The 13,970-nt window shown below is 45.2% G+C and overlaps 1 protein-coding gene across 3 annotated transcripts; it reads right to left on the bottom strand.

Annotated features, from left to right (window-relative positions):
- Positions 1-1,021: 1,021 nt before the first annotated feature.
- Positions 1,022-12,171, bottom strand: tsku (tsukushi small leucine rich proteoglycan homolog (Xenopus laevis)). Of its 3 annotated transcripts, none has more exons than XM_036149843.1 (4): positions 7,770-8,100; positions 7,646-7,713; positions 6,742-7,065; positions 1,022-4,242 (listed from the first exon to the last, which is right to left on the bottom strand). In XM_036149843.1, the coding sequence occupies exons 2-4, from the start codon at positions 7,697-7,699 to the stop codon at positions 3,502-3,504; spliced, it is 1,119 nt and encodes a 372-aa protein (XP_036005736.1). In that variant the 5' UTR covers positions 7,700-7,713; positions 7,770-8,100; the 3' UTR covers positions 1,022-3,501. The 3 variants fall into 3 exon arrangements, with proteins under 3 accessions (XP_036005736.1, XP_036005737.1, XP_012738319.2); XM_036149844.1 differs by having other exon boundaries at positions 7,646-7,742; positions 7,799-8,100; XM_012882865.3 differs by lacking the exons at positions 7,646-7,713; positions 7,770-8,100 and adding an exon at positions 11,926-12,171.
- Positions 12,172-13,970: the final 1,799 nt, after the last annotated feature.

The following is a 13,970-nucleotide window of genomic DNA, read 5'->3' as shown; positions in this document are numbered from 1 at the left end:
CAGACGGGGCTGAAGCTCAAACAAGAAATGTTGGAATAAAAATGAAGAGAAGTTATCCAATAATAAGTCATTTATCCAAAATTATTTAGAAAAATTTAAACAAAGTTATTTTTACGCTTTTTCCTTTCAGTATTATGAGAAACTCAGCCAGCACTGAATGCAGCTGGGACAGTTTGTGTTGGATTTCTCTTTTCTTGGCTTTAAACATGCCATTGTTTTACAAGACAGACATAAAAAAATAAAAAAAAATCCCACAAACATATGGAAGTGTTTTGTACAGAGGGATCAGTATTCTGAAGGCGTTCTGACAGCCCCACACTTACAAGAGAAATGCAGTCACACTCTGACAAACATACAGCAATGATTCAAGCTTCGTCAACATGTAAAAAAAAAAAAAAAAATAATCATCCCCATTTGTAAACTAAGTTCGAGCTGCAACAAGTACACCTACATTCTGATGCAATAGCTGAACCCCCCCCCCCTTGGATCAGTCTGCCATTTTGGCAGATAATGGGGGTTTAAAAGGAAAAAAGGACAGATTGGGAAGGTTTCCTCAACCTTACAAAGCAAACACTGTACTCATTGCCAAGGACACACAGGATGACTGTTAGCTGCGGTGTCTGACATCCACTTTCCTCCAGTTTTCCCTTCTCTCTCTGCTAGTCTTTTCTTCCCTGTCACCTCTGGCAGGATGCCAAACTCAGTCCAAGAAGATAACCAGCGTAACTTTAGGTCTCAGTCCACTTCACAGTTCTGCTTTGAAGGCAACTTGAATCAACCCTGCTGAGGTCTAAACTTCTTGTCACGTTCCTGAGAAAGCCACACCCTGGTGATTCAAAGCCTCTTCAGACAAATCAGCGTGCTGGAACTCCAGGAAACTGTTAACCTCAGTGCAGACAGTTGCGTATTTTCCAAAATGAGGCTTTCCTTTTAATTTGCGCTTATTTTCTTTGCTGAACCACCTAGTGATTGTCGCCTGGTTTCGCGTCAAACAGGATATGAATCAGACGAGTCGGTGAGGTCACAGTGTAAGGGGTCAATTTATTACACATTTATGTACAGTATAGTTACATTCATACAAATATAGGTCTTTAAACAAAATATGTAATTTTTTCATTAACACAATGAACTGTTTGAAGGCCGACTTAAGTCTCCACAACCTTTCTGGCGGCTGATTGTTTGAGGCTCTAAATACAAAAAAGGCATAGAAAGGTCAGCGTACACGTGTGCACATTTACAGAGCAAAATAAAGTTTATACAGAACATGGAATAAACCGTTAGTGGTCGTTGTTCAGGGAAACTAGACTCCGGTCAACCTGCTCTCACCTCGTTTTACCCGCTGCTGCGTAATGTTGGTGGCAAAAAAAAATTACGATCGATAAGAACAGTGGCAAAAGCCTTCAAAGTGATGAAATGGTCAGAGAAAATGAAGATTCAAATAAAGCAGAAAAAAAAAAAAAAGGTTTGGACATTGAAACGTGGAGTTTAAATTTGTTCTTGGGGAAAAACAACTAACAGGCTCGGTGTAGCTTATCATTAAACAAATGGTGCGCAGAACAGGCAAGAGCTGTTTAAAGATTTACAGCTTTAAAAAAAACAAAAAAAAAAAACGCTAAAATGTGAAATATTCTTGGTGTGTCCTGCAGCTTAAAGTACTTTGGAGGCAATGCCAGAAAAAAGTGCCAGAGTTTAAGATTTCAGAAATTCCGTTTTTGAGTTTTGAGCACGTAGCCTTTTCAATAACGTTTGATTGAATTCTGGTCAAAGTTAAAAACAAAAAACATTCTAAACAATTATAGTAAAAAGCTTAGGGGTAAAAGGCTGTAATCATTTGATTTGATGAATCTGAGGATGCAATGCAGGCATGGGCCGGTTACCGGTCTCAATATTATGGTTTTAAAAGCCTCCTCGTGGTTTAAAGTTACCAGTTTATTAAGATGCCAGAGAAATCGCTAAAGTGACCGGCATTCACATTGGCTGTAGAGTAATACAGTGTTGCCCCTCCCCCATCTGTTGCTGACTTGCTGCTTTTTGTACTTCAAGCAACTAAAAGGGATCCTGTTCTGCACAACCAGCGGGAATATTTATTTGATTAAATAAAGGCAGTAAGGTGTATTTTTGTTTAGATTCTTTACATAAATACTGTCATTCAGTCTGAGAAACCCATCCAGACCCATGCCTAGTGCAGAGTGTAGTCTTGAAAAAGCAGACAAACTTTTCTATTACATTCAATAAATTACATTCATTTAGAGAAAGTTTTTTTTTTTTAACCAAAGTGACTTACACTGCTGCGTTTAGCATCTTAAAAGTTCAGCAGGTAAACTGGGAAGAAAAAAAAAAAAAAAAAAAACTTCTACCTTTTCCTGCAGATTGGATATCTGCCAACAGATACCCTTAAATACTGCGCACTGCTTTAAGACACGACAAGGTGAGGATGCCCATGACCAATTTTCTTTCCAAGTTTGTAAAACAAATTTGCCATAAGTAATGGATAAAAACAGATTTACACAGGAGAAAAAAAAAATGTGTACAACCTTTAAAACATTACTTATTATAGAATAAACCAACCAACGAAAACCAAAATAACTGTTCTCTCTTTGGTCCGTCTGCTAAGCTAAACCAAGGTAAACCAATCACGCTCCAGCTGTAACTTCAACGTAACGGTGCATTCGATTGGTGCTCGACATGTAACCCCCCCCCCCCTCTCTCAGGGTTTCTGTTCTTACTAGAGGGGTTCCTACCCCAAGCTCAGATCCAACATGGCCGCCAGAGACAGAAAATGCAGTGAAAGAAGAAGGCAATGTTTGTTTGCACTCAACGACCAATGACCTATTTCTGTTTGTGAGTGGGTTGCTTTGCTTTTTAAATCCACATAACGGAGAGAAATATGTTTGCATGTCTTCTATTGCTTATCGTAGACGTCGTCCAAAGATTTAAATCTGAGATGAATCGAATGCAGCATAAAGGCCAACGAACTGTTGTGAGAAAAACTGTCCGAACCAGTTCCAAATCCTCCCTTAGCCTTCCCCTCCCTTCACCACAGACATTCATAGTCTAATGAAAACTCTTAGTGGTTAAATGGTAACAATGTACAATCTGACTGGTATATGTACATTATTAAAGAATAAATTCAAGTAGTCCTGAAGATAATCCTGTGAAACTAAACATGTGAATCAACATGTTATGGGGGCAAAAACTGATCTAATCATGGTAGATTTATCCATTTGTTTAAAAGTATAAAAACATTAATACACCGGATAAGTTGGTCTGTGCAGTTAAGAAAGTACAGCATGCAGGATAAAGTGTCCAGAATTGTTTTTTTTTTTGTTAAAAAAAAAAAAAGCTACATTTTAAATGATTAGATACGATCCACTGTATCAGCCAGGATCAGATTTACCTGAGCGAGCCGCTCAGAGTGCTTTGCATACCAAAGCAGACGAGCCTCAGGCGCACGGTCACGGGCCGGCTGAAAGGGAGTGGTTCATACCCTCAGGCCCGGTCTCACAAAACGATGCCCTCCACGTCACAGTGCAGCTCCTCGTCGTGCCGGACCTGCCCCGTCTGCCGATGGTACTGACCCTGCTTCTGCGTCCTCCAGCAGTGGATGCTCTGTCCGAGAGTGATGCTTTTAACGCTGGGGAGGTGGCTCAGCATGTTAGTCGGCAGCGTCGTCACGCCGGAGGCGGACAGGTTGAGCTCCTGCAGGGAGTCTAGGCCGCAGAAGACCGCGGGGCTCAGGCGCTTAAGCTCCGAGTTATTGGAGAGGTCCAGGACTTGCAGGTTCTGGAGATCTTTGAAGCTGTGCGGCTCGATTTCGCGTAGTTCGCCGAGGCCGCTGAGGGACAAATAAACCAAATCCTTCAGCTGAGCAAAGGCTCCCTTCTTGATCTTTGCGATGGGGTTGGCGTCCAGGTTGAGGTACCTGAGCGTCAGCCCCGCCATGCTCGGCACGTTGACCAGCTGGTTTACGGACAAATTGACACTCTGAATGTTTAGAGCTCTTCCGTGCAAGGTGGCGGAGACCGACGCCAGCCTGTTGTGGGACAGGTCCACGCTGACGGGCTCGCCGTTCACTTTGGCCGCGAACACGGCCATGTCGAACTCCTGGAAAGCGTTGTGGCTCAGGTCCACCTCGGCCAGAGGGAGCCCTGAGAAACAGCTGGGAGGCAGACTCTCCAGGGCGTTGTAGCTCAGGTCCAGACTCTCCAGGTAACGCAGCTTGGACAACGCACTGGGGCTAATCTGAGAAGGAGACAAGAGGACACATTTAAATATGGCAGAAAGAGGAGGAAAAAAAAACATCTAGATAAGTTTAGAATTTCCCAGTGTTTTAAATAAATATGTAAATTGCTATCTAGAGTTTAAATTAAAGTTTTTTTTTTAATCGATTAATAATCGCCGTCTCCATGAAAAGAAGGTGAAAAAGACGGATATGGGTCGCGTTTTCCTGGCCTAAGGTCGGTGTGTTTTCTACGCTTCACACAACCGGCACAACTATAGGGGCTAATGAGTCCCAGCAATATTTACAGATAAAATTAGAAACGTTCATAGTTTGTTGAAAAAATGATGATCTTAAACACCATCTTGAATCCAGCGTTAAACACGGCTGTCTGCTCCATTAAAATGAAAAGCCGGCGCAGTGAAAAACAACGGCTTTGCTACGCCGCTTTGAATTACTGCGAGAAGAAGTAAAAAAAAAAAAAAACAGCAGAGAATCAGGCAGACTCCGCATTACAAGCTCAGATTTATTTTAGTATCTGTTCCCTTTCTGGAGCCGAGGCTGCAGCTTGTGCTTCGGTGGTCAAAAAAAAAAAAAAAACATTTGTAAGAAAAAAAAAAAAAAAAAAAGCATACAAAACAAAACGTAAATTTAGAACCGGACTCTGAAGCTGCACTGGAACTTCTTGGGTCTGCTGTGCACACAATTGACTTTGACTTTGACTTTTAATTCAGTTTTTCAATGTAATTTGTTTGGATAGCATCAATCTGATAAAATGCCGAACTGAAGGCCCTTCCTGAGGCAAATGGATCAGAATTATATCCAGTTATATAGGAGACAAATTAGTCCGAATTCAGATCAAATCAGTCCAACTCCTATTACAATCCCATAATATTGTCAGATCCAATCACAGATAGTCTGATGCCATCCTAATTCTAGTACATTAACAACAAAATCATTTAATCATATACTGCCAATCCCTTTTTACAGGAAGAAAAGCTGCCACAGAACCAGGCTCTGGAGGCCGGGATGACAGAAAGCAGACAGAGAACGAAACAAAGAAGCACAGAGGATGATGCTAATTTATTATCCTTTATGCAACTACGTGAAAGACTAAAAAATCTGCATCTAAGTGTCAAGAAGGTTTTAATATTATAGTATTATCTAAAGTTCTATCATTATTTTGGGATGTCCCGATCGAGATTTGTTTGCTAAGGCGTTAGCATGCTGCAGTCGCTACCATCGGTTTTCCTCGACAGCAGCAGATGCAACATTTTGTCCTCGGGGAACTCCTTCAGGGCAGCCTTAATATTCGCCTTCGACACTGCATTAGGCGACGTGTTGACAGAACATCAGAGTAGTTTAACAAACAGCTTTGTCCTTTTCGTTCGGCAGATCTAGCCGACTCCACGCATTCAGTGACAGTCTCCTGAAAGAGGATGCCGGCTCGTTAGCTGAATTCCTAATCTAAGACTAGCACGTTTGCTCTTTGCATTGACCCAACTTCCTGATAATGTTCCCGGGTGCAGCGCGGGTCAACAGTGTGCAGACAAAAGCTGCAGAAAAGGGTCTCCTCCTGCTTTAGAAGAGTGCCTTTTTGCTATAAAAGTCATGAAATGCAATGGCTGCTGTTTGAGCTGCTTTCTGCACAGCTCCCCCCAAAGGACAGCCGTCCGAGCGCAGCACCCGGAGCAGCTCACGTGACACAGACAGGGAGCTGCAACAGCCAATACAGTCTCTCTTCTAAAGTCAGCGTCATTGGGCAACGCTTGGGTCGAGCGACAAAGATGACCGATACGAATCACATAAAAATGTGTGACAATTTTTGAACGAGTACAATAATGTATAGACAATGTATAGAAAAAAAGCATATCGATAAAATATAAATCATTTTGATCGATAATTAGCGAACAAATTCAAAACATTTTAAGTGCAGCCCTGGGCATTGTATGCTGTTGCTTAATGTTCTATGTTTAGATACAAAACACACATTGAATTCAAAATAAACTCTTTATTGAACCAACGTTTTACCAAGACTGCAAATGTTTAAAAAAAAGAAAAGAAGAAGTGCCATGTTGAGATGACATGTTGTGAATTTGCGCAATAAAATTTTATTAAAATGAACGTGTGATCCCTTTGAAGGGGGCGGAGCTTAGTGACAGAGCGTTTCCACGGTCTGCGTCTGTGATTGGTTGGGAGGATGTGACGACGGCTGCATCAATCTACATGGTAGACTAGGATGCAACGGGAAGGAAAACTCTTCTAACTTTTTATTGACCCTTTTTTTTCCTATCGCACCACGTCTATCGATCAATATATACGACTATTGAATTATCATCCAGCCCTATTCCTTATTTCTATAGTCTATAAAAATATTTAGCAAATAAAAACTTTACTGCTAGGTCTTTTGGTTGTCATTCTGGATGCGCTATAACGATCTAACATGCATTGACTTCTAAAACATGGTGGCAACACTAAAACCATTTTCAGGACCATAACTCCAAGGTTCTCGGACAACCAACCTTGGTAATTTTGTTGCTGCTGAGGTCCAAACTAATCAGCGTGGTGTAGCCCGGACCGGCTAACGCGGCGTCGCTGAGCTGGCCCATGTCGTTGGAGGACAGGTCCAGGTGGGCGGTGTCCAGAGGGATGGCGACGGGCATGGAGACGCCGGGGCCCACGCCTCGGCAGTCCACCCTGGTCAGGCTGAAGCTGTCGAAGAGCCCAAAGTTCTCCACCTCGCAGTGACAGCTCGGGTGGCAGTTTCTGACGGCACCGCACCGGACGGCCAGCAGCAGCAGCAGCAGCAGCGGAAGGCCGACCCGCCGGAGAAGCGCCATTATGCCCTGCAGAGGAAGACGGAGAATAGATTACATGCCGCAGCTTTCTTGACAACGTTTATCAGCCGCAGCACAGCTTTGATTAGATCAGAACGGCCTGTCCGAACGCAGCACAGCTGTTCAGTAACTCTGGACTTGTAGGAGCTCTATAAATGCCACTTGCAAGGCTTGGGTAAAGCTTTAAAAAAAGAAAAAAAGAAAGACTCGCAGCTTTTATTTGTGTAACTGGAGGAGCCCCCACTTTTCCTCCTTATTGGCCTCCCAACGGGTGCGACCTAAATTTCTCTGATCAATGACTTTGTAAGTCTGCGCAGCACCAGGAGCACAGAAGCGCACGTCCAGCAGTTTCATGCATTTTTTTCCCCTTAATTCTGAAACCAGATTGAAAACCTTCATGTTCCCCGAGAGGATAAACGGGTTCTTGGTGAAGTAAAACAAAACTTCAGGAAAAAAAAAAAAAGGAGAGGATGTGAAAAAGGAAACAAAAAGCTGCACACACAAAAAAATAATAATTAACTTTACACAGAGAGAAATGTTAAAAAAGGAGGAAAATCACTTTAAAAAAATAAAAATAAAAAGATCATACCCTTCCCCTGCTCTTGCTGTGTCCGTCTGAAAAAAGCGCACTCATGCAGCTCATCTTAAGCAACCTTTACACACACACACACACACACACACACACACACACACACACACACACACACACACACACACACACACACACACACACACACACACATTTACTCGCTGGAAAAGTGAACAGAGGTTGCGCGTTGTGCAACATATAAACATGCACGCTCACTTTGGGGTCAACCGGGCCGTGACACAGCAGACAGCACGTTACAGGACACGCACCGCCGTTTTACTGCATCACAGCTGGGTTGGAGTGGTGGGGGGGAGTAAAAAAAAAGAAATTACAGCTTTTGCCCGAGTCGAGCCGGTTAGCAGACAGCAATTACCACTCCGTCTGCAGCCTGGCTCCGTCTCAGAGACAGAACTGCCGGCTCTTGTCCTGGAAAGCCTTAACGGAGCGTCCCCCGCTTCCAGAGGCGCCCCTCCAACTACCTCAGGATGGGTTGTCTTTAAAGCGGTTCTGTTTGGTATTTTAAAAACTGACAAAGAACGCAGCTCGGGTTACAATTGTTATCAGAGCAATGTGGCAGGGTGAGGTTTGTTTGCCGCCGGCTTATGTAAGGCGCGCGTCGCACCGCTGCGACACAGGCCGGTTCCAGGGCTCAAAGTGCCTTTAATCCCAGACGTTCACCTTTGTGCCGCCTCGCTCCTGACCCGCTATTATTCTCAATGCCGAACATATGCATGCTTGCATATGAGAGAGAGGTGTGTCTGCGTCACGATGGCTGCAGCTTTTTACACAGGAGAGAGGGTTTGGCTTTAGAAGAGTGAAAAAAAAAAAAAAAAACTTTCACTGACTGAACAAGACGTAGCAGGTTGTTTTTAATCCGACAGCGATACATTTATTTGCTTTTAACCACTATAATTTAGCTCAAACCGAGCATTCCTCAGTCCTCCCGGTGCCTTTTTTTTTTGTTTTATTGTTGCTTTTGTATTTTTTTATTTATTTTTTGGCCACATTTAAATGTTTCAGATCAAACAAATTTAACGTCAGCCAAATAAATTCAAAACTGCCAACATACAGCCCTGGGAAAAGGGGAGAGGCATTCAAAACACATTTCATCAAGAAATTTAGGGCCTGTTAAGACTTGTAGAGAGCCTAAAAAGTCTATCAGTCCCTTTTCTGATTGACATGCCTTGCTGAAATGATTGAAGTGTGACAAACAGAAAACTAAAAATCACGTCAGGACGTGAATGCTTTGTCTCTACAAGAACACCGGCCTTGGAGGCTGAACGGACCCTCGGCGCCAGATCTCACGCTACGACAAAGTGGAGGAACAGAGCCAACGGGTGCAGTTAGCCCTGAGCAACAACAGGATGAGACGGCGCCTCTGCAACCCCCCCCACCCCCCCAAACCCTCTGGCCCCCCCGAATGGGAAATTAGCAAAGGAGCGCGAACGCACTCCCAGACACCTTCACGGTCTCACACGTCCCTCTGTGCCTTTATTATGAAAGGGGACGCAGAGAAGCGACATCTGTTGCCTCCTGGAAACTTTCATTTATTCATTTCACCTCAAATCTCCATTGAGTCTTTTGCACCTACATGCAAAGTGTAGAAGCCGTCGGCGTGATAATCCTATAATTAAAGTATATCAGTCAGATCAGATTAAATGTGTCAGGAGTCCCAGCTTTTTGCACCCCCACCCCCTCCACCCCCCTGCAGGCAAAACTCTTATCTGAAGCCTCAAAGATTCCCCATCAGCCGCCTGCTTTCTTCCTCTGATAGCTCGCTGATGGTGAAACGATAAGGGGCCCTGCACCCATGGAGAGCAGGAGACGGAGACGGGCTTCACATCTGTTCCACTCTTTCGTTCCCAGCCGCTTCAACGCCCAGCTTCTCCACCGATCGTCCATCGGCGCTCCGACCCCCACCACGGTGTGAGCGGGGCCACTCCGTCCCAGCTCAATCTCCACCTTGACGGCACGATGAGAGCGTAGTTAGAAGACGGATGCCTCCCTAATCCCTTTAACCCAAATGAGCGCATGAAGCTGAGGGACGACAGTCGGGCGCTGCGGTTCTCCGCCGCTTTGAAATAATTGGGAACGGGAAAAGCCGCGTCGCGAATGATGATCGCTCTCCGAAGCCCATCAGCAAGGGGCCTCGTCTAACTCAACGCCGGTCCTCCTTTGTGGAGAGAAAAATGAGGGATCGTTTTTATTCTGACGCACTGCTGTGGGCTTTTACAACGTTGTGGAACAAACTGTAAAACGTCACACTGGTTGTTCTTCACTTTGCTGAGGAACTTCCCGACAGGAACGACTCCTGAAGGTTCTCCGACGGTTACGCCGTGAAGGTCTGGTCGATCTTCAGGGGACGTTCCCTGGAGGGTTAGCTAGGGGCGAGCTGTAGTTACCCTTCAGAGAACTCTGGGGGATCCTTAGTCAAAGGGTTTCTAATGGTTCCACTGTGGGGATAGTAGAGTTGAAGGAACCAAATGAATGTTCTTCGCTGATTTTGTTTTTAGTGAGCGCTCAGGGAAAAAAATTCCCTAAAGGTTCCAAAACCTGTAACCTTGGTTCTTGGTCGTTTGTCTCTAGGTTCTGACCTTCAGGGATTGTTCCCTGGAGGTTCTGCTGAATTCAAGGACTAGGCGTTATCTGACCAATCAGGAAGCTCTTAATAGGGACCTGGGTGACCGCTTTCACGTCGCCCAGGGGCCGATTCTGCCACTGACCACCGACAAAGATGGCGGATGATCCGGTCAGAGCTGCGCGTTTCATGTCAGTCATCACTGAGGAGTTGGATAAAATGATCTAATGATCACGTAGTAGAACATAAAGCTACGGGGAGATGAAAACGTTGTTATAAACGTAGCTGTGATGACCGATTAGCCGCAGTGCAGCTGGTGAAAAAAACGAAACGCGCCGACTGAGTTATAAGAGCTACCAACTGGTCCAAAACTTCTGTAGCTACTCGTAAGAGTTGGAAAAAAAAAAAAAAAAAAAAAAAACAAGAAAAGTTTATGACATCAGAGCAGAACATAGAGAGAAGGAAAAAGTTAACTGTGAGCCGACTGGAGCACAAACTCTGAACCAGTTCAACCAACACAACTATGAGAAAATAAAAATGCAATGTATTCTTACTCGGACACGGCTTATTGTTAATACTTAAGACGTGAGCGAATATAGGCCAGCCAGCATTGATAATACGCAATATGAGACAAGTTCCAGAGGTTTTTTTTTAAAGCCATTATGAGCTAAATTCAGTTTATTGCAGTGGCTTTTCCATGCTTGTGCAGACTAAAATGTATTGAAGAGAAATGATAAACTGGTTGGATTATTTAAAGAACAGCAGCCTGCTCCAGGTATGTCTGTCTGGGAATAAAGTCTGCTTTATGAGTCCGTTTCCTTTCGTTTGGTGTCAACTCCTTGTAGTTATAAGTCAAATTTATTTTAAGTCGGTGTGGACAACCTAAAAGAAACTGTCATTGCCTCGCTGTTTATTATAAAGACAGAGATCAGGGCGTTTTAAATGTGGAGCACTGCTTTCATATCACTAAAAAAAAAAAAGTTTTTTTTTTTTTTTTCCACGCTGTTCTATGGGGATCCCAGCGATCTTCCCACACCACAACCAAACTCTTTTACTCTGAACTGAAGTATGTTTTTAGGGGATGCTTGTTTTAAGTGTGAGCAGGCCGCCGTGCCTGAACAGCAGAGGCGGGGGTACGCGCACCGCGAGCCCGGGGGGCACCTCTGGAAGATCAGATTTCCTGCAGCCCGTACGTGGCAAACCGCTGGGGGAGCCGAACCATCTCCCAGCCGCCCCCTAACTCCCGCCCCCATCCCAGGCACGTTGCTCCTCTCCGGACTGTTACTGTGAGCCCCGCCCCCCTCCGGAGCTGTCACCGCCGCGGCACGTCCTCCCTGCGCCTAACTCGCAACTCTTCACGCACCCCCACCCAAAAAAACAACAACAACAAAACGACAAAACAAAACAAAAAGTTAGCCTTAGCCGTCTGTCTATCTCCGTCAGCATCATCTCAGCGCGGTCAGGCCAGTCGGAACAACCGGGGGCGGTTCCTGATGCAAACTGGGGGCCAACGTGAAATCTGATCTGGCCACAAGTCCCGCTGCGTTCCTGCCTCTAAAGCCGCGATGCTCACACAGCTGCGGAGGTTCAGCAAACTCTTCCACAAGCTTTTAGCACCCCCCCCCCCAAAAGAAAAGAAAAAAGAAAAGAGCGGCGCTTTATCTTAACTTTTGCCGTCTTGGGCTCTGCCTCGACAACTTACTTCGGTGCCTTTTGATCCCTGACACGGTCCTCGCTCTTCGGCTGCCCTCGCTTAACCGCTCCCATCCTTGTCCCGGCGGCTCGTCTCTCGGCGGGTCCTCCGCGGCTCCAGGGGTCCTCCTCGGGGTGTTCTCCGCCGCGATAAGCTGTCGCGGACTGGAAACGCAGAGACGCACTTCTCTGTTCCCATCCCACGAAGCCCTGCCTGCTCTCGGCTTGCGTTTTGTGTCGCTGTGAAGCCAGCTAGCGTGCTAAACGATAGCACTTCCGGTAATGGATTTTTCAAAATAAAGAGCCTCGGCTCAAATGGAAAAGCGAGTTGACAGGAACACGTTCGACGTAGAGAGCGAGTTCTGGTTTTATTGTTGCATTGTAACATTCTTACATTGTGTTTTGCGATTTTACACAGCTTTGTATAGTAAAACGTCAAAGGTTGGTGAGATATATCACTTTTCGTGCTCCCTCTATGTAGTAATGACTTTACTTGGCCGGCTCGTGACGCTTCCGGTCTTTGTCCAAGGGCTCGCTGAGCGCTGTCGCTGCCTCCAGGCGCCCCCTTGTGGAAACGTCACGGGAACTGACAGAAACGCGCGTTTGCGCAACAAGGCAGCGGTTTGTTTTATTTTGGTCTCTGATGAGAAATGATGTGTGAACGGAAACCGAGACTTTTCCTGTTGCTCCCTTCACTGCACAGCAGTGTTAGTGAAATTCCTCAGCTCTCACCAAAAAAACAAACAAACAGACTTGCAGACGTGTCATGGTTAATATATGTCGCCATCTACAATATGAGATCTCACCTGAAGCGAAGGTTATGCTAATATACCTGTTGATATGAAATGGGTTATGTGGAACAAATAGATGACATATCATTTGATGAAAATTATCAGATTCAAGTCACAGAGAAAATAAAGCTGAACATCTGAAGTGGCAGGCTAGTCCAATATGCTGAAATTCCACTGCAGCAAACCAAAACGGTACTCAGTAGGTTGTATGGACCCCACGTGCTTGTATGCATGAATGGCAACATTGGTAGTTCAACATCCTTATGAACTACCAATGTAAAACGTCACACTGGTTGTTGTTCACTTTGCTGAGGAACGACCCCTGAAGGTTCTCCGACGGTTGCGCGGTGAAGGTCTGCTCGATCTTCCCTAGAGGTTCGCTAGGGGCGAGCTGTAGTTACCCTTCAGAGAACTCAGGGGGATCCTTAGCTAAAGGGTTTCTAATGGTTCCACCGTGGGGATAGTAGAGTTGAAGGAACCAAATGAATGTTCCATGAAGGTCTTCGCTGATTATGTTTTTAGTGAGCGCTCAGGGAAAAAATTCCCTAACAGTTCCAAAATCTGTAACCTTGGTTCTTGGTCATTTGTCTTTACGTTCTGACCTTCAGGGAACGTTCCCTGGAGGTTCTGCTAAATTCAAGGACTAGGCGTTATCTGACCAATCAAGAAGCTGTTAATAGGGACCTGGGTGACCGCTGACGTTGACCACCGACAAAGATGGCGGATGATCCGGTCAGAGCTACGCGTTTCATGTCAGTCATCACTGAGGAGTTGGATAGAATTATTTAATGATCACGTAGTAGAACCTAAAGCTACGAGGAGATGAAAACGTTGTTATAGATTATGAATGGTGTCATGTGGTACCCCCTGTCAGATCCTGACTAGGGCATCACTCAGGTCCTGACTCCTGAACAGTCTGGGGTGCAACCTGGTGGCGTCGAATGGACCTAAACACAATGTCCCAGAGATGTTCAATTAAGTTTAGGTCAGTGGAGTTTAGGTCAGAGCATGGAGGCTGGTCAATGGTATAAATTCCTTCATCCTCCAGAAACCGTCTGCACACTCTTGCCATATGAGGCCGGGCTTCGTCATGCATCAGGAGGAAGCCAGGTGGTCTGACTATGGGTCTAAGGATTTCAGCCCAGTACCTAATGGCAGTCAGGGTGCCATCATTTAGACCTGTACAGGTCTGTGCATTTCTCCATGGATATGCCTCCCCACCCAGACCAACAATGACCCACCACCAAACTGATCATGCTGAACA

The sequence above is a fragment of the Fundulus heteroclitus genome, chromosome 18 (assembly GCF_011125445.2).
Source record: "Fundulus heteroclitus isolate FHET01 chromosome 18, MU-UCD_Fhet_4.1, whole genome shotgun sequence".
Classification (NCBI taxonomy): Eukaryota; Metazoa; Chordata; class Actinopteri; order Cyprinodontiformes; family Fundulidae; genus Fundulus; species Fundulus heteroclitus.
This window is presented reverse-complemented; position numbering and strand designations above follow the sequence as displayed.

Excerpts from the sequence above, each read along its gene's own strand:
- tsku (XM_036149843.1), bottom strand. The coding sequence starts at position 7,699 with ATGAGCTGCATGAGTGCGCTTTTTTCAGACGGACACAGCAAGAGCAGG. Across the intron at positions 7,066-7,645 it reads ACAGCAAGAGCAGGGGAAGG|GGCATAATGGCGCTTCTCCG; the intron begins GTATGATCTTTT and ends CTTCCTCTGCAG. Across the intron at positions 4,243-6,741 it reads GCAGCAACAAAATTACCAAG|ATTAGCCCCAGTGCGTTGTC; the intron begins GTTGGTTGTCCG and ends TCTCCTTCTCAG.